The sequence below is a fragment of the Coffea arabica genome, chromosome 1c, assembly GCF_036785885.1.
Source record: "Coffea arabica cultivar ET-39 chromosome 1c, Coffea Arabica ET-39 HiFi, whole genome shotgun sequence".
Lineage (NCBI taxonomy): Eukaryota > Viridiplantae > Streptophyta > Magnoliopsida > Gentianales > Rubiaceae > Coffea > Coffea arabica.
The window spans coordinates 56,875,922-56,894,377 of NC_092310.1; the positions used below are offsets into that span (position 1 = coordinate 56,875,922).

At 41.6% G+C, this 18,456-nt stretch overlaps 3 protein-coding genes across 5 annotated transcripts; 1 reads left to right on the forward strand and 2 right to left on the reverse strand.

Moving 5' to 3' along the window:
• Window positions 1–2,508: 2,508 nt before the first annotated feature.
• Window positions 2,509–3,919, reverse strand: LOC113743229 (uncharacterized). The gene is made up of 3 exons (XM_027271196.1): window positions 3,380–3,919; window positions 3,065–3,293; window positions 2,509–2,960 (listed from the first exon to the last, which is right to left on the reverse strand). Exons 1-3 carry the CDS (start codon window positions 3,917–3,919, stop codon window positions 2,509–2,511), a joined length of 1,221 nt encoding a protein of 406 aa, XP_027126997.1.
• Window positions 3,920–5,950: 2,031 nt separating this feature from the next.
• On the reverse strand, window positions 5,951–9,618 carry LOC140037078 (uncharacterized). 3 transcript variants are annotated; one of them, XM_072081060.1, is made up of 5 exons: window positions 9,136–9,618; window positions 8,456–8,535; window positions 8,285–8,373; window positions 7,825–8,145; window positions 5,951–6,765 (listed from the first exon to the last, which is right to left on the reverse strand). In XM_072081060.1, exons 2-5 carry the CDS (start codon window positions 8,490–8,492, stop codon window positions 6,127–6,129), a joined length of 1,086 nt encoding a protein of 361 aa, XP_071937161.1. In that variant the 5' UTR covers window positions 8,493–8,535; window positions 9,136–9,618; the 3' UTR covers window positions 5,951–6,126. The 3 variants fall into 3 exon arrangements, with proteins under 3 accessions (XP_071937161.1, XP_071937166.1, XP_071937170.1); XM_072081065.1 differs by lacking the exon at window positions 8,456–8,535; XM_072081069.1 differs by lacking the exons at window positions 8,285–8,373; window positions 8,456–8,535.
• Window positions 9,619–11,149: 1,531 nt separating this feature from the next.
• Window positions 11,150–14,954, forward strand: LOC113732561 (UV-B-induced protein At3g17800, chloroplastic). The gene is made up of 2 exons (XM_027258414.2): window positions 11,150–11,714; window positions 13,930–14,954. Exons 1-2 carry the CDS (start codon window positions 11,314–11,316, stop codon window positions 14,729–14,731), a joined length of 1,203 nt encoding a protein of 400 aa, XP_027114215.1. The 5' UTR covers window positions 11,150–11,313; the 3' UTR covers window positions 14,732–14,954.
• Window positions 14,955–18,456: the final 3,502 nt, after the last annotated feature.

The following is an 18,456-nucleotide window of genomic DNA, read 5'->3' on the forward strand; positions in this document are numbered from 1 at the left end:
TATTTTCAAATGATTGGAGGAATAAGGGGAAATGTCAGGAGAACGAATGAACGAATGAACGAATTGCTCCTTGTGAGCCGTATCCTTTTAATGAATGTTACTATTGCTTTCCATTGTAAATGTTTCTTGAATTATTGATACTCCATGTTTAATATATTGAATTGATTGTTTGATTGTTTGATTATCTGTTTGGAACCTCACTGAGATTTTAGTTCACCCCTTTAGTTTTGTTTTCCTTAACAGGGGACGGTGAGCAGGATGAGAGCATAGACTAGCCTAGTCTAGGTCTTTTGTTTCTTTTGTAATGGTTCTCGCCCTAGTGCTTGGCACGGGTTAGTTGTATGGTGAAGTGAGAACCTTTGTACATTTGATGGTTGTACTTCCTTTTGAGATAGCGATGTATATAAGTTCCACTTTAAGTTTGGATTGCTGCCCTATTTATTCTTGTGATTTGTTCTGGATTTGATTAAACAACGACTGAGTCCCGACGAGAGTTGGGCAGGCGGCCCGCCGAACCCTCTGGTACGCCTTAAGGGGAGGTGGGGTCGTCACAGACACCCCTAAAATTTTAAAAATATCACTTATCTCCCTTACTTTTGTTATTTGTGTAACAAAATTTTTAAAAATTCTAAACTACCCTTTCACTTGCTAATGAAAATATTCCTAAAATATTTTATTTATTTCAAGAAAACTATCATTTTAAAAACAATCTCTTGTAGTACTACCACATCATAATACTATACCCTGTAAAAATATAAATTTAAAAAATAAAAAGGATATTTGAAAAGAAACACACTTGCAACAATTTAATTTTATATACTCAAAACCGATTTCTTATGAACCTTATATTTTTTTGTTTAACATCTTCTCAATCATTACCCAAACCATTAAATTGTACCAATCATTATAAAAATCAACTCAAAATAAGCAAATAAATCATACATGTCTTTATCACAATTATAAAAAATAAAAGATAAATAAAATTCAATTTATTATAATTTACAACTAAAATATTGTATAGTCATTCAAAAAAATAAGTAAGAGAAAATGATGAAAAAAGGAAAGAAAAGTGGCTTTCGTTTCTTTTCTTTTTTTGAGCTTCATTTATTTTATATGTAAATTATATATCAAGTGAGGGTTAATAGAGTCTTTTTATAATTATTAGGGGACGAAAGTGATATTTCAAAAACTTCAGAGGTATCATGTGATATTAGAAGAAACATCAAGGGAGGTTTCTGATATTATCTCTTATTATTATTTAGGTTTATTATTATTAGGTATAATTTCAAAAACCTTTTTTGAGGTTTCTGACGATTACACTGAACTCTCTTGAGATTTTTAATATTAACTTACCTACCTCAACGATAAACAATGATTATAATAACCTTTATAATTTTTTAAAAGGCAAAGCCATTGATCAAAAAAGGAAAAGATAATAGAAAAAAGAAAATAAAAAAAATTCTTTTTGACGAGGCATATATTGTGGCTAAACCGTTTCAACTATGACCATTAAATTGTAACTTTCTATCATTCAAATATGTTAATTAAGGTAGATGTCTCATTCCTTAGCATCACCCTACCATCACCATCCCTATCACCTTTCTCAAAGCGTCTCTTGAATTTCTGATCTTATAAATGCTAATCCGAAACTTGTAACTTTTTTTTATTTTGCTACCCTACTTATTAAAATCTTGATAATTCTATCTATATATTGAAATAGAATGAAAATCTAAAATTTTCACACAAAAAATCCATTAAAAATGGAAATCTAAAATTTTCACATAGAAAACTCATTAAAAGCTTTTACCTCATCAATATATTGTAAGCTGCTATTGACAATGATAGAAGCAATCATCACCGCTAACAATCCAATTATTCGTATTATTGAGCACAAAAAAGTAACTGTATTACGAGAAAGTATAATTTAATAGACTGTACTAAAACTACTACTCTAAACTTGTACTTTGTTGATTTTTTCCTAATTCCTCTTAATAGAAATCAAACTTGTTCTCAATTTAAAGAAAAAATATGGGCCGATTTAGTATGACCAACCCAAATATTGAGAATAGAGGTTAGAAGAATTTGGTACCGAGGGCTTGGCCGTTTGATTGGGGAAAAGGTAAGAATTGTGAGTTTTATGATTAATAGTTTGATAGACAATGGGTTTGTTTGGATTGTAAGTTATTTGGGATATTTTTTAGGTAACTTTTTAAGATTGCGTAAATATGAAATAAGCGTTTGGATAGTAGGTAAATCGTGTAAATTAGCGTTTGGACAGGTGCACATTATAGAATTTAAGCAAGTGACTTTGACTTTGAAAATTTTGACTTTGACTTTGAAAATTTTGACATTATACTACGTTTACGCAAAACCAATACTCTCACTTAATACACAAACGGTACAGATTAATTTAGAAGTTGGAAATCGAGGGCAGTTTAAGTAAACTACTCTACAGATGGGAAAATAAATTTTAGGGACAATTACAATCCTTTGTAATGCGATGAACACCTAACGGTGGCGTCGCCCCCGTGCTGCGTACATTTGAGTCGCTATGTAATCTCGTTTAGCTTTCCATTCCGCTAGCTCTGCAGGAGATACGTTTAATGCGAACGGCTGAGGTGCTAGCCCGCCTATGGCCTGCTCTTCATTTAAGGGCACGTCTTCTGATTCAAACCGTTGAAAATGGGCATCTTCTGGTTGGTGCATCCTTAAAAAGTTGTGCAACGCACAACAAGCAATGACTATACTGATTTGAGTGCTCATATAGAAATTATCTACCGGACCCTTTAACCATTTGAATCTTTTCTTAAGCACACCGAATGTGCGCTCAATGACATTGCGAAGTTGCGAATGTCGAGTATTGAACAAGGTTTTTGCCGGAAATTCGGACCCCACGTTCTTATACGGGGGCATGAAACCAGGAGCATTCCTGTATGCCGCATCAACTAAGTAGTACTGGCCTAATTGACAAAATTATTCTAATTAATAAACGTGATAAAAAATAGGAGTTGTGGACATAAAGCATAGCACATGCTTGACTTGAAATATTGGACCCATCACTTACCAGGTTGCGGCAGTGGAAAATCGGACGGATATGCTAATGCTGACTCCAACACTCGCGCATCGTGTGCACTTCCCTCCCATCCAGCATACACATAGATGAAGCGCATGTCATGGTCACAAACTGCCAGAACATTCTGTGATTGCCACCCGTGCCGATTTGTATATGCCATTTGCTCGCCTGTCGGAGGACAAGCTGAGATGTGAGTGCCATCCATCGCTCCCACAGCATCCTAATATGTGTAAAAAATATATAATCAACTTTCTACAATCGTCTTAGTACATCAAGCCAAAAATCACTCGATTCTTTCAACATTACCTTGAACCATGGATAAAAATTAGTTGAATTTGCAATGCGTGGATGAACTGCAGTCTGGTCACCCGGTCGTATTATTTCAGCTGCAAATAGACACAGGCCTCGGAGCACCTTTTTTATATTTCGATTAATCGTCTCGATGGATCGATCAAAAATTGTCCCCAAGACACGGTGCGTATGCTTGTGGCTGACCAACATTAAGGTCATAGCAAGCGCCTCCTGTATGGGCACGCGCTGTTGGTAATTGTGCGGAACGTACTGTCTCTCGACAAGGATATTGGACAGCAGCAAGAAATTATCAACCGTGATACGCATGTTGTCTATTGAGCGTCTATGATGACCGTAGAGTACGCGTTCCACCCACTGCCTATCTGTGAATGAACCATCATGTTGCGGAAGTGGTTGATTATTATCCACGTGTGCAAGTGACGGATGCATTAACATTAACGAGGCATTCATAAGAAGTAAAGCCTCATCTTCCTCATCTTGCCTCATGCGGTTCGCATTGCGTCCTCTAGCACCACGGCGGTTGTTCCAGGCCATGATAATTGAGTATATATCTGTATATATGTTTACAATAATGAGTTTGTTTGAATAATAGATTATTTACACAAATTTATTTACTTATATCATAAATATATTTCTCCCTATTATTTTTTATTTCATATACGTCACATAAAAAAAATTTTATGTTATTTATTTAATTTTTCAAAGAAACTAAAGCTAGAACAACACATTACAACCTGTATCCGCATGCTTAAAAGTAAAAATTATGTACCTTTATAAGGCTTTCTGAATCTTTCTGGAGACAGATCTATAAATGTAATTAATATGTATAAATGTATAATTAATATTATGTATATTAATATAAATATATAAATGCATTACGTAAGAGTATATAAAACAACAATTCATGCGAAACTAATTACAGGCCGTACTATCTCAACCGAGGGATTGCCAACTTGAGAAAACTGGATTAAGTTGGATTTTATACCTTAGGATTGCCATGACTTTCCTCGCATGTGTATCTTTTTAATATGCACTACTACGTGCTTACGGACAAAAAACTTTTAGTTTAGTGCTAACTAAACTAAACAACTGTTTTAGGACTAACTAATATACTTGTGCCTCAAAATTTTGGACTAAAAATTGCACAAAACTACAACCTAGGAGTCCATAATCAAACACACTACAGATCCTGACATACCAATCATGCAACGTAACAGCCAAAGATAACAGCTTTAGGCTAAAGATCATAACCAAAAATATTCCTCCCATCTCCTTCCAACAAAATCCATAGTTCCGAGTAGAAGCATGGAAAGGATATAACTTTAACATACGGAGAGAGAGTAATATACCTGAACAGCCAAAAAGATTAGATTGGAACGATCTTTAGCAAGCAACTTTGCCTCTCCACAATGAAAGATGGAAGCTGACGAAGGCCGTGGGTTTCTTCTTCCTCAGTCACTTTCTTTTGCTCAGTTCCGTATCTCTCCACCTTCCGTATCTGCTGCTCTCTAATTCTTGCTCAGTTATGTTGACACAACTCAAGTGATTGCAAGAAGATTTATATTTTCATTCCTATTTCTGACTAGGAACATCTTCGGAAAGTCATTTCTGACAATTAAAACTTGCTGACAAATACCACCCGTGACCATGAAAAAGAATCTTTTTGCTATTTAATAAACCTTTGGATGGACCAGTCATCTTTCAAATCAACTACTACCACCCGTGATGTTTGAGTAACATCACGTCCATGTCCATGAGCTTTAATAGAAAACAAAAAAGTAGCATGACATTAGACAAGATGGGGGGAATTTGGTTCTTTCTCTGCAAGCAAGTCCGGATGTCAGTAGTATGCTTTTACTTTGGCAAACTTATTCGAATTAGTAGAACTTAGAAGTCAGATAAAAAGAAAAAACTGCCTCTTGCATAAAGAGATGCAATCTTTCTTTTTTTTTAAAAAAAAAAGAAAGAAACAAAATAGGAATAATATGTTACTTAGGTAGCCATTCTTAACATATCGATTTTGAATTGTAGTATCATCGATTTTGAAGTGTAGAAACAAAATAGCTATTAATTAATTTTTTGCCCCCCTTGATTTTTAGAGGCTTTTGCAATTATTAAAAATGTCAAGCAAGCAATACAAGTAAAGATTGGAGCAATTTTCTGTATGTACGTAATTTTTTGAGAAGTGAAGGGAGACTCTCAACTAACTTTTTATAAAGAGATGGATAATATTTTCTTTTTTTTTTGTCTGAAGAGAGATCGAAAAATAGAAGTACTATTTAAAAAAAAAATTGGCCTAAGTACTCCAAACATGCCCTTTATGACCTGCAAAAAAATTGGACAGGTGAGTTCCACGCTAAGGCACTTGAACTGTAAGAACTAAAAAAATATCACCTGATAGACATATAAATGACTTACTTTTTTGGCAACATCAATGTGAAGATGGCTGGAAGCAACTTAATCAAGGAGAACTGTCTATGACACATAAATATGCGAAAAACTGTCTAAGACGCTTAATATGCTTCAGGACAAGTTAATGACATTAGCATCAAGGACAAGCAAGTGTTATGCACAATCACGAAGAAACAAATTACACATAAATATTGGGAACCAAATATCTCTAATAAAAAATGGACAAGTAATCCACAAACAACCACGTTATACAAGTACAATCATCCACAATGGACTGATCTTTAATAGTACAAACATTCCACATAAGTGGCATGCCACAGAAAGTGTTCTTAGGCCAAGCCTTTCGCCTTCATCAACTTCAGGATGTAGCCGTAGCGATCGGCTGCAGAAGCTCTAAGAAAAATAATCCTTTCACCCTCGTTGTCATATTTGGCATAGTGACAGTTAGCTTCAAGTCTCCACGTGTCCGGAATTTCCATTGAGGTGATCACATCCTGGCACTGCATTATGCCGTGGATGGAGTCGTACTCCGACCTACTCCGTCTGTCCTCAAGAATGAAGTCGGTGTAATTCCCGATCTTGCTTAGAGCATCCTCAAGACCAGTAGATGACCGTGTCGATTTTGAACCTCTACTCCCTTCAGGTTCACCACTGGTTCCTAGGCTTGAGGCTGACCGTTTTTGTCCAACTGCACCAGGAACTGGGGGCACATAGTAGACGTCGTCGTCATCCTCAACTGCTGTTACGTTCACCGGAGTAGGCACCCTCGAGCTAGAGGCTTTACCTTTTCCCTTCCGACTTTTAGTAGCAGAGTTGGACCGTTCTCGGTGAGGCGGTTCCGGTTGAACTACCTCGCTTGCAGACTGGGCACGGCTGCCTGTAGCATGTCTTCCAAGCAGTAGAGGTGTCAACCGATCATACCAGTAGCATGAATTCTCTTTTTTGAAGTCAACGTACGAGGCATTGGTCTGGTCAAATGCAAATATGAAGTCAGCCTACAGGAGTTGATACTGTACAAGGAAAATATCTTAATATTCGAGTTATTTTAACAAGGAAAATGCTAATTCAATTAACTTTGTCGATAGCTAAATCCAGGATCCAAAACTTTGTCGATAGCTATTTTTTTGTATATTAAACAAAGAGTTGTGAATGATAAATCACCAGCAGCTAAGCCGAGCAATTTTCACATCTTGCAGTCAAATAATCCAATCAAAGCTAATCCAGTTAATCTCAATGCCCAGAAAAGAATGGTCAACTAAGCGAAGGATAATCCAACTTCAAGTAAATCATATCATGGAAACAAGAACCCAGATTTATAAATTTACTCACTAATGCTGCCTTGATTTGCTACTATCACATCTTACTTCCAATATAACCCATACAGAGAGGATAAAAGAATCCAAAGCCACACTGATTACTTTGTGAAGAAACAGAAAACACAACCAAGCCTCCAAAACACACTCGTAAAAAAGCTGATTCAGCAAGAAAGACTAACAACGAGGATGAAAAAGGATGTAACCCGAGTTGTCATCCGAATTCATTGAAGCTGTATTTTTTTTAAAGAGCAAAATTCATGCGCTTACTGAAAACTCTAAATATTCAAGTTATTTTAACAAGGAAAATGCTTATATTATTCAGGAACCTCCCCTTATAACCCTTTATAACCCAAATCTAGTTCTATTCAGAATTGAATATTTCAGTTGTGCACCAAATTACAGGTTCTTTTCATCATTCAATCTAATAAGGATGTAATGACTGAGCTACAATTCGTAACCCATCAAAAGACTTCGAGGATTAAAAATAAGATGGAATAACAAGTGGAGTCAGCATATAAAACTTGATGAAGTCACCGGTAACTCAAGGATGAAAAGACATCAAGGATTAGACACAAGTGAGAATAACAAGTGCAGTTTAAACAAGATTGAGTGCTCAGATTTTAGTTCAATAGGGAATGCAGAAGTCACCTTTCAAATCTGAAGTACAGAGAAATTCAATTAACAGAAGTCAGGCAAGCGACAAGTCCATACCTGCTCCAAGTTGGCCCAATGTTCATCGTCAGCAGTGAAACAGTAGCTGTCCTCACTCCACCCAACCCCGGTCTCTGTTTTTGATGAAATCCCACGCAGATTGCAGAACAGGTCCCATTTCTTCTTGATGTGATAGAATCTGGTCTGCAATTGTTGGCCAGTCACAGTCAGTATGTGATTGCTCGTCAAATGGGCTGCCAACATGTCGTAGTTGGTCTCTAGCGACTTCCTGTTGTCCCAAATGTTATTTTCCCGCCAACTGACGTAGGTTGTGAGGAAAGCTTCATCCATTGCATCAGTCCAGTGAATCCTAGAAGCCATCTGCTAAGTTTGATGGGAAAAAACAGTTAGCAGTGGACTGATATAACATAAATTGAATTAAAGTGGTTTGGAAACAGATCTGGACCATCAATAGTGAAAGCAAAAACAGGTGCAGAAGGAACTCAACGAAGGCACTTGCCTCAAGGTAGACCTCAAGGCACTTGATGTAATTGTTGGATGCAGTTGACGAACAAGTAGAGCAATGGGACGTACAACTAACAGGTGAGGCTTCAAAATTCGAACCAAAAGTATTATTAACCAATTAATATGCTGCGCACATTACTTTCTAATACAGCGTAGAAGGACATACAATCACAAGAAGGCTTCTTCCTCTTCTCAGCGGTCATAACCGAAGAGAGAACTGCCTCACAACAACCGAAATGGCAGCAGCTGGACAGTAAAATTATTAACTCATTGAAAAAAATATGCATCCAAACAGCAAATGGGAGTTTGCATCCAAACAAATTCCCAGCATGTTAGCTTTCAAATTCCAGTGTGAAACAAAAAATCCCATGCGTCTGTTAATTCTGGAGATTAGCAGTCCACTATAATACATGTTTTTAACTCCGAACAATAAGACATATTCCAAAGCAAAATTAACTTCTAACATCGACTTATCCTCCTAATAATTTCAGGACAGATTTTATTTTCCCCATTAATTTTTTTGTTTCCATGATAAGAAAAAAGCCCAAAGACGATAAATCTCCCTGCTTGCAATTTATCCAGTTAATCCAGTTTTAATGCTCATAACCTTCCAATTTGGAAGGCCAGAGCAGCTTTATTCCACCATTCATACAGATTCGGGTTCAATTAATCCTAAGTAGATTTTAATCTAGCATAAACAAAATCTACTCTTCGCACACAGCCAACACAAAATCAGGTGTCCAAGGGAGATAATCAGCTGATGAAGCCGTGGACAACTAGAAAGAGAGATCAACGCAGGTTTATGGAATGTAAATTGCAGCTAATGGTAAATCGAGGGAATTGTACCTGCCGCTGTAGATAGGGAGAAAGTGGAATGGCCTTGGAGCACCCAATTCCGCTTGGGTGTTGGAAGTGTCGACCGCGGCAGGGTGAAATGCGTCCGATAGATTCAAAACGCAGTCAATCTGGTTGTTTGCCGGACGTCGCCGCAGGCTGGGTTTGATTGCTGCTGTTTTTCCCGTCTGTTGGTAGATGAAAATGGTAAAGAGAGGCCCGAACAGAGGAGCTCGTGAAGCCCTTGTGCTGTGTTCAGGAGTAAATGCCTTTACTGTGGCTTTACTCCTCAACCAACGGTTATTTTTATTGCAGCCCTTTCAAAAAATCAGTTGCCACGTGAGCGAATGAATTGTTTGCATGACTTTAGTGCAAAAGGCTGCACCTAAGGAATCCAATGTCGGAACTCTACACAGTAAAAAATCCCACTTTTTATTTTACACAGTACAAACGCCAATTTCTTAAAATTTCAAATAACCTACCAATTATACTTTCCAAACAAACCAATATATGGAAGAAACCTATAAAAGGGGTAAAGATTGTGAAGGAAGAATTAAGATAGTGAATTTTGGCATTTTAGACAAAGAATTTGTTCAGAAGAAGAAGAAGCGATAAGAGTTTGAAATTTTGCGTGGATGTAAAAAATTATAAGGATGGAAAACATCAAGGCATTGGCTCAGTAATAAAACTCATAATTTTGGTAGTATACAAGTGTATTCTTGACTTTTAAAAAAATTTAATTATTATTCATATTAAGAAAATTTAGATGAGGGCAATTTTGGACATTCATATACTTTTTTGATCTTACATCATCAAGATGAAATCCAAACCTATGTTCGAGGAGAAGTATATATAATTTTTTTAACGTGAGGAGAGCTGTCTGAAATTACTAGAAACCTAAAGGGAGGTTTCTCAAATTATCCCTTATTATTATTATATATGGATGAAGTTTGTCCTGTTTGGATTAGAAAATGGGTACCATATTGAGCCTTCCAAGACAGTCTTCAATTGGATCCTTGTTAAAGAATTTATATAATACATGATGAATTGGTAAAGGTGTAACGCGATCAATCATCAACTTGGCTTATGTCATAATGCACGGCCTAACCTTTTCGTCTTCTTTAACGAAGGCCAAACAACGTACTATGAGTAGATATTGAGTTGGAGAATAAGAAGAAGATCTTCGACTGGGAAAGCCCTAATGGACTGGAAAATTGCTAATAAAAAATAGACGGAAGAAACAGTTGCGATCAAGACAAAGTTTATGGGTACAGGCAAAGGAACGATACTGGGGGAATCCTCAAAGGACCAGAGAACGCCCTAATGAGTCGCCTCTGCTGAGCCATCACGGGTTCAGACAAAATTATTGGAGTGTATTACGTTAATTAATCATCATCATTACATTAGCGGTAGCACTAAGCTAATGCTTCAAGTTTTAATCATTTCGTGGATAGATAAATGCATAGCAATTGGATAACGTAGACCCCACATTTTGGCATCGTCACTCTCCTTGGATGGAGACCTGTGATCAACCAGACATTTACAAGAAGGCAGTTTTGGAATAAGTTAAACGGCCGGCAATATCTAAACTGACCCACAACCTTAAAATATCTTTCGTTGGACGACTGACAATTCGTAATTGACCTTGATGGATGACCCCAAATAAAAATTTCTTTTTCACCTTTAACCCTTTAATTTGGACTAGAATGTGTTTATTTCAAGCTACAGTACTGCAAATTCTTCATTCGGTTTAGTTTCATTCTTGAATAGATTGATTTCGAATTATCTTTTCCTTGTCGAGTTGATCATTCGGTTTAACAAACGCTAAACGGACCTTACTCGCGAGTGTTTGAATGAGCATAAGAGGGGAAATTATATGTTATAACCTTTTGTAATTTTGGGTTTCATATTTTCTTTGGATGGAAGGAAGGAAGGACTAAGGAGGGGTGATTTGAGTATTAATTTTCTACTGATTATATTGGTGGGGAAGGCCCTACAATGAGCCCACCGTTTCCGCAAATCAATCATGATGGTTCTCGGTCCCCGAGTCCTTATCCTCTTATCATCTCATTCCATTATTTCATCATTTCATGTGTACTTTCGTACCTTATGGCAGTGCCCCCAAACTCCACCATAAACCCGTAAACCGCTAAAAGCCTGATAAGGGGTTTAACTGAAACACAACAGTGAATGGACCATTGCCTTGCTCACAAGTATCCTTCCTCCTTATCTCTTCTCCAATCATCTTTGCCTCCCAAGTTGAACCCTTCTCGTGTTTCGCCCTTCAACTTTGCCGGAAATATCACCCGCCGGATCAATTTTGGTGGAAGGACTAGGAGTCCTTATCGGAGAGGGTTCTTGGTGTTAGCGGCTAGTGGTACTGGTAGTGAGTGTGGAGAGTACAGGGGTCTGTACACGCCGGTGCAACCCACGACGCCGGCTGGGAGGTTACTCGGTACTGTCTTGTTGAATGATCCCGACTATTTTCCTCAAGTTGTCCAGAAACAGTTGGAGCAGTTGGCGGTTGACCGCTATGAGGCCTTGCTCCGAATGAACCTGAGCTCTGCCTCCCATGAAGCTTGCCTTCATAGGTACTGCTCTCACCTTTCCAATTCATTGCGGAGTAGCTTTTTCTTTTCTCTCTTTTGAGGGTTATTTCAAGATTTTAAGGAATAGATATTTGGAGTAAAATTATTGCTGAAATTTGCTGCCTATACGTAAATTTGATGTGGCATACACGTGTCTCTTCTGCGCGAGTGTCAGACATAGATTGAAAGACAGAGAGAGTGGGCGTTAGCATCTCTCTCAAGCAGATCATTGATTCAACATCATATTGTTCTGATAAGATGAATTTTGTCAAGTTCTGCTCTGTCAGTTTTTGGTTTGGAGCTCTAGCTTAGTGTTCCTTCGCTTAATAGCTGTTTGCTGTCTTCTTAGCCAGTGACGATTTGTTAGAAAGGTAAAATTTTTTTGTTTGAACCTAAAAAAGTTTAAAAGAATTCCACCTTTTTAAAGAATGATAATCATGTAAACCTTTTTTCTTTATTCTATCGAGGAACTTGAGGCAAAACAAGAGCTAATATCTGGTAAATCCTCGGTATGTAAGGATGAAGTCTGCATAAATAAATGCCTAATTAGCTAAAATTGGGGCTCGTAATGATGTGGAGTTGCAGAGACACAAACATGGGTGAACTACATTGCTTGTATTCTAACGTGTTGCTCATGCTGTTTAGAATTTGGATAATAGAGGTTAGTCACAATGCCCAGTGTCATGAACAATGTTGCTTTGTGACCCTGTTACTTCTTGTTCTTGTTATAACTCTTTTGTCCCCCGGTGCTTGCATATGGCTTTAGATTATACCAAGTGTAAGATTCAGGCTATAGCCTTATCTTTTATTTCAGACTGAAAATCATGCTTAACTTAGGCTTCTGCGCATACCAAGATTTGGCTCAGCTTGCTAGGCCTCATAATATTTTGTGACCATGTTGTTTCTGTTCCTATCTTTAGTTGCGCGTAACTGCATGACACTATCTTCCACGATTCCATTTGGCTTCTTTCTAGCCAGTTACTATCCTAAGGTCGCCTACAGCCCGTCAAAGATGGTTTTCTATATTAGGTTTTACTTATTCTTGATTGCCATGTTTCTTTCCGTACTCTTTGCTCTGTTCTTGACAACACAAAACAAAGCTACTACTGTAATATTTATAATGCACTTTTACTGGAAAGAAGCTCTTAGGATTGTGATTTGGAAATTTATCATCATGACACATGTGACCATGAAGCTAGGAGTCCTCTTAAACAAATGCATTAAGCTATTTCTAGATTAATAAGTGCTTAATGTGGAAATAGGTAATCATGCGTATGTTTGGCATGTAGTAGAGATTATGCCCATTCTATGTCTTGGTTTCGAGTCATATGAAGCTATTGTATTTCCAGTAATCTGCTTTTACTTGTAAGGCAATATCATGGATAGTAACGGTCTTGTATCCCCAAATATGATTTGCCCGAGAGTCTGTTTTCTCTATTTGGTCATAGGCCTCTGCGTCTGCATAATTGCGTTAAGAAGCTTATTAGGATGTCAGTGCTGCCGGTGGGTCCATTGCTTTTGGTGATGGCCATGATGTCAGTATTTAATATGTGACTTCTTGCATTACATGTATGTTGTACTGTAAACTAGATATCTTAGATTCCTGTTTCTTCTCTTGACTTGCATAGTATAGTTGTTGGATAGCACAAACATGGCATAGTCGGGGGAGGGTACAGCATGGCCTGGAAAATGGCGTACTTGTATCCGCCATCAGACAGCATGTGGCCTTGTCACAAACCTCTGTTCCCAGCAAGGCAATGCATGGACTTGGAGCAAGCATTGGTGTTCCTCATCGTCCCTGCATTGTTTGAATTCCATCCAGTGCTCTAAGCTTATATACTTGCCAGGTTTATGCTTGACTCATATTGTGTCCTTGAATCTGCCTCCTGGCTTTTTGTTTAAAGTTTGGCTCTTGGGCCTGTAAAGGTGAGTGTAATTTGCTGATGGATCACCTTAAAAAGACTCTCAATACCACAGCTTGTCTTGCAAGTTACGGATACGCATGTTTGTCCAGCACCCTGCTTATATGAGAAAAAGACATGTGCAATGCCTAAATGAAATTCTGTTAGCTAGACGAATCAATTCTGATAATTAAAACTTCAGCTATTTGATTTGACTATTGAATATATGAAGAAAGTTTGTGAATTCAATTCTTGCCCCTTAATGGTGTCTTGTATTTCCTATTCTTCTATTGATTTTGGACATTGCTGAATTCCAGGAGGATTGCTGAATTGAAAGAGCATGAATGTCAAGCAGCAATTGAAGATGCTATGTATGTGGTGATATGTTCCAAGTTTTATGAAATTAGAGTGCACTTGGTTCCTCAACTTTCCAAATGCATGTACAACGGCAGACTTGAGATATTGCCTTCTAAGGACTGGGAACTTGAATCTATCCACAGCTTTGAGGTATTGGAAATGATCCGGGAGCACCTTACCACTTTCGTAGGCTGGAGAGCCAACTCTAGTGTAACAGACAAGTGGGCAGTCACTCAGATCTCTCGGCTTCAGCTCTGTCAAGTCTATACAGCTTCGGTTTTGTATGGATACTTCCTTAAGGCTGCCTCATTGAGGCATACTCTGGAAAAGAATCTGTTACACATGAACTTTGATCTTGGTCTGAATGTGGGAAGCCACTTTCCAGTTGCGGACATGTGGGCTTTAGGGTCAAAGGCTGCTATGTTTGGCCGTGTCCTGAGCACGCGATCTACATCAGTGAGCGAAGTGTCATCTAATCAGGCAAACAAAGGTGACAAGCTGAGGTGTTATGTGATGGGTTTTGACCCTGAAAGTTTGCAAATGTGTGCGAAGCCAAAATCAAAGGAGGCTGCGAACCTAATTGAGAGACAGAGTTTTGCACTGTTTGGAGATGAAGAGACTGGTCTGTTAGAAACTAATGAGGTAATTTCTACATCATTTGCAAGTCTCAAGAGATATGTTTTGGAGGCCATAGCTTTTGGTTCATACCTTTGGGACGCAGAAGAATACATCAGCACCATATGTGAGCTGGAGGACAACTGACTCCACTGGGTTACATAAATATGTATGGCGTCATGCCTTCCTTTCTGTGTATATATTTATCTGAGTTTTATGTGAACCGCTAATGTACAGCATCTTCTCCTGTATTCCGCCGAGAGGAACAATGTATAGAAGGTTTTCTTTTTATATAGATGTATGGACGCTGGAATGCGTGGATCTTCAGGATGTTGATGAATGGCAGGGAAGGGCTTCCAATTTTAACTGATGTAGATGTGATTGCTCATTTTCATCTGCTCCTAATGACTGAAGTGCTCTGCGAGTCTGTGAATGCTACACAGTTGAATACTTTAACGGTTCATTTGGTCAACTTTATTTGGCCTGCATTTTGTTTAGTAGAGTTGTAATCATCCACAGCGCGTGCTCTGCTCCCGAGAATTTTACAGAGATTGAATATTCAAGTTTAGGATTTGAGGAGAAGTATCAAACAAAAGGGTAATAGTGGTATCGGAAATCTGTGTAGTTCGTCCGTTTGGTTGGGGTTTACCATGTTTTGGGTGTTCAGGTTCGATCAATTTCATCCTTCGGGAAACAACGGTAGCGTCAGGATGGAATGGAAGGCTTGCAAACTTGGACGGTACCAGAAATTAGTGCATCAAGCAATCAAAATCTGGTGGATCATCCATTCTGTGGCTGCACCTTCATAACATGCTTAATTAAATTTGCGTTGACTGACACCTAGACAAAGTTATGAAAGTGGTATGTACAATTGTCTGCACCTTAAGCTAAGTAAGCGTTTTAAAAGATTGATTCTTGATGAATCAGGTAAACTCTTGGATATTGGGAATATTTTCTCTTCCGGGCTTTGAATTGTTAAAATGTGTGGGGTGCAGAGGCCCCGTTCTAGGCCCGGACACGCGGCAGCCCAGGAGGGACTGAGCTGGGCCTTGGCCCCCAGACTCCTGGCGGCAGTCCTGGGCCGTACCGACTAGGGCTCCCAGGGGAGGCGAAGGGCCGCCCCGAGGAGATCGGGAGCAATCCCCCTGAGTGCGGGATGCTATTTATACTGGGCAAGTCCCGCGTCGTGCGGAGGTCGGACTCCCTTGCAGGTATAAATAATAACACACATCCACTGTACAAAGGACGCTCACTTTAGGCAAATTACTCCCGGTTGTTACTACTTCCCGTGAACTTTACTCACCGGAAAACTAACTTGGCCGTCGGAGTGCCCTTGGGGACAACCCTCGGGCCCCTCTATTAGCCCATCTTCTCTGCTGTGCAGGTCTTGGATCAGCTCTCCCATCGACACCCCGAGCTGATCAGGTCAGCTCTCCTAGGGGAAGTTCCGTGCTTCTTCAGTTGGCGCCGTCTGTGGGAAACGTAAGGTAAGTAAGATTGTGTTGATGGCCAAGACGCGATCCAAGCGAGCGGTGGGCAGCACCGACCACGGGGGCGGTGAAGAATCCCAACGAAAGGAGGCTGAGGCATCCCGGGGAGCCGGGGGCTCAGCCCTTTCAGGGGAACGTAGGCAGCAGATGCTCCAGTTTGTGACAGACAATCTTCCTATGCTGGAAGATATAATCCGGCAGGCGAAGGAGGGAGAGGGGGCTGGGGGTGCGCAGACCTCCAAGGCCAAGGGAAAGGAGAAGGAGTTACCCCCTGACCCTTCGGAAGATGAGTCGCGAGACCAACCCCCTAGGAGGAAGCGCCCCCGGACTCCTCCCCGCCCCCGAGCCTCGGTGGTCGGAGACAGCGAGAGGTATTCCCGCGACAGGTCCGCGGGGAGCCATCCCAGAGACCCCTCTCCGAGGAAGCCCGCCCGGAATGGGTCCGAGCGTTCCCGGGCTCGGTCTGTCAAGAGCCGGCCCCGCGACCCCCTTTATCTGGACCCTGCTCGGGATGAGCTCGAGCAGATCTTGAGGCCCCGGCCATACGAGGACAACTATGCAACCTCGCCTTTTACCCGGGAGATAGAGGACTACCCCCTACCCCGGAGGTTTAAGATTCCGAGCATCGAGATGTACGATGCCTCTACGGACCCGGAGGACCACCTCTCGGTCTTCTTGACGCATATGCGCCTGCAAACCGCCGCGGATGAGGTCCGCTGCAAGACTTTCCCCATGTTCCTAAAGGGGAAGGCGCGGCTCTGGTTCCAGGGGTCGAAACCGGGGTCTATACGGAGCTTTCCCGAGCTGGCTCGGCAGTTTGCAGCCCAGTTCGTGTCCTCGAAGGTCTACGCGAGGAACGCAACCCACCTGATGTCCATCAGGCAAAGGCCCGACGAGTCACTGAAGAACTTCATGACCCGCTTCAATGCGGAGAGTTTGCAGGTCAGAGACAGGGATGAGAAAGTGGTGATGGCTGCCTTCACGAACGGGCTCAGGGTAGAGGAGTTCTTCTACGACCTGGCCAAGAAGCCTCCCGTGCACCTGGAAGAGCTCCTTCGCAGGGCGCACGAGGCTGCTAATGCGGAGGAGGCAGGCCGTCTGAAGAAGGAGTCAGATCGGGAGCTTGGGGATCGGAGAGGTCGGACAAACCCCCCCGAGAACAAGGACGCCCCGTCCAAGAAAAACGTCTTCGACCGGCTCTCGAAGGAGAAGACCCCTACTCTGCTGCCACTCCCCGAGAAGACCTACACCCCTCTAACACGGCCCAGAGCTCAGATCTTGGCCGTTATGGAGGCGGAAGGACTAGGAGATCGGCCGCCAAAAATGGGGACGCCCCGAAACAAAAGGAACCAGGACAGGTACTGCGCCTTTCACCGCGACGTGGGACACGACACGGAGGGATGCTGGGCCCTGCGCAAGGAGATAGAGGACCTAATCCAGCGCGGCCTTTTAGGGCGGTTCGTGCGCCGACCAGGTCAGGAGCCCGGGCGCCACCACCACGGGGACAGGCACGAGGGACGGCGTCGGGACCGCTCAGAGCGGCGGGACGCTCCTCGGGGCCACTCTCCCGACCCGGACACCCAGAACCTGGCGGGTGTGATAAACACCATTGCCGGAGGTCCCACAGGGGGGGACAGCCATGCAGCTCGGAAGAACAAGCGACCACCCCCCGAAGGCGACGATTCCTTGAAGCGCTTGCGCATGGAAGAGGAGATCACCTTCGGGCCAAGGGATGCGGTCCCCCTGGCTTCTGGGAACCATGAGGCCATCGTGATAGACATTGTCACCAACAACTATCGGGTGAAGAAGGTATACGTCGACCAGGGTAGTGCGGTCGACATCATGTTTTACAGGGTGTTCAAGGAGCTCGGATTAAGGGATGACCAGCTCACCCCGGTCCGGACACCTCTGGTGGGATTTGCAGGACCACCCATCAGCTCGGAAGGGATGATCACCCTGATGGTCACGGTAGGACAGGCTCCCAAATGCCGGACTGTTCCCGTCAACTTCGTGGTGGTCAGGCAGCCGTCCCCGTACAATGTGTTCATGGGGAGGCCTGCTTTGAACGCCCTCCGGGCTGTTTCCTCCACTTACCATCTCAGCGTCAAGTTCCCTACCCCGGGAGGGATAGCCGAGGTGCACGGCGACCCGGAGGTAGCCAGGGCTTGTTACCTGGCCACGCTCCGGGGGCAGGAAAAGGTGGTCGCCCACACAACCAGCTTGGAGCCCTACATTCCGGGGGATGAGGTCCAGCCCCTGGGAACCCAGGATGAGGTTGAGGAATTCCCTCTAAGGGAGGATCGACCCAACCAGGTTCTCCGCATTGGAGCCTTGTTACCCGCCAAGGAGAAGGAGGACTTGAAGGCTCTGCTAAGGGAGTAC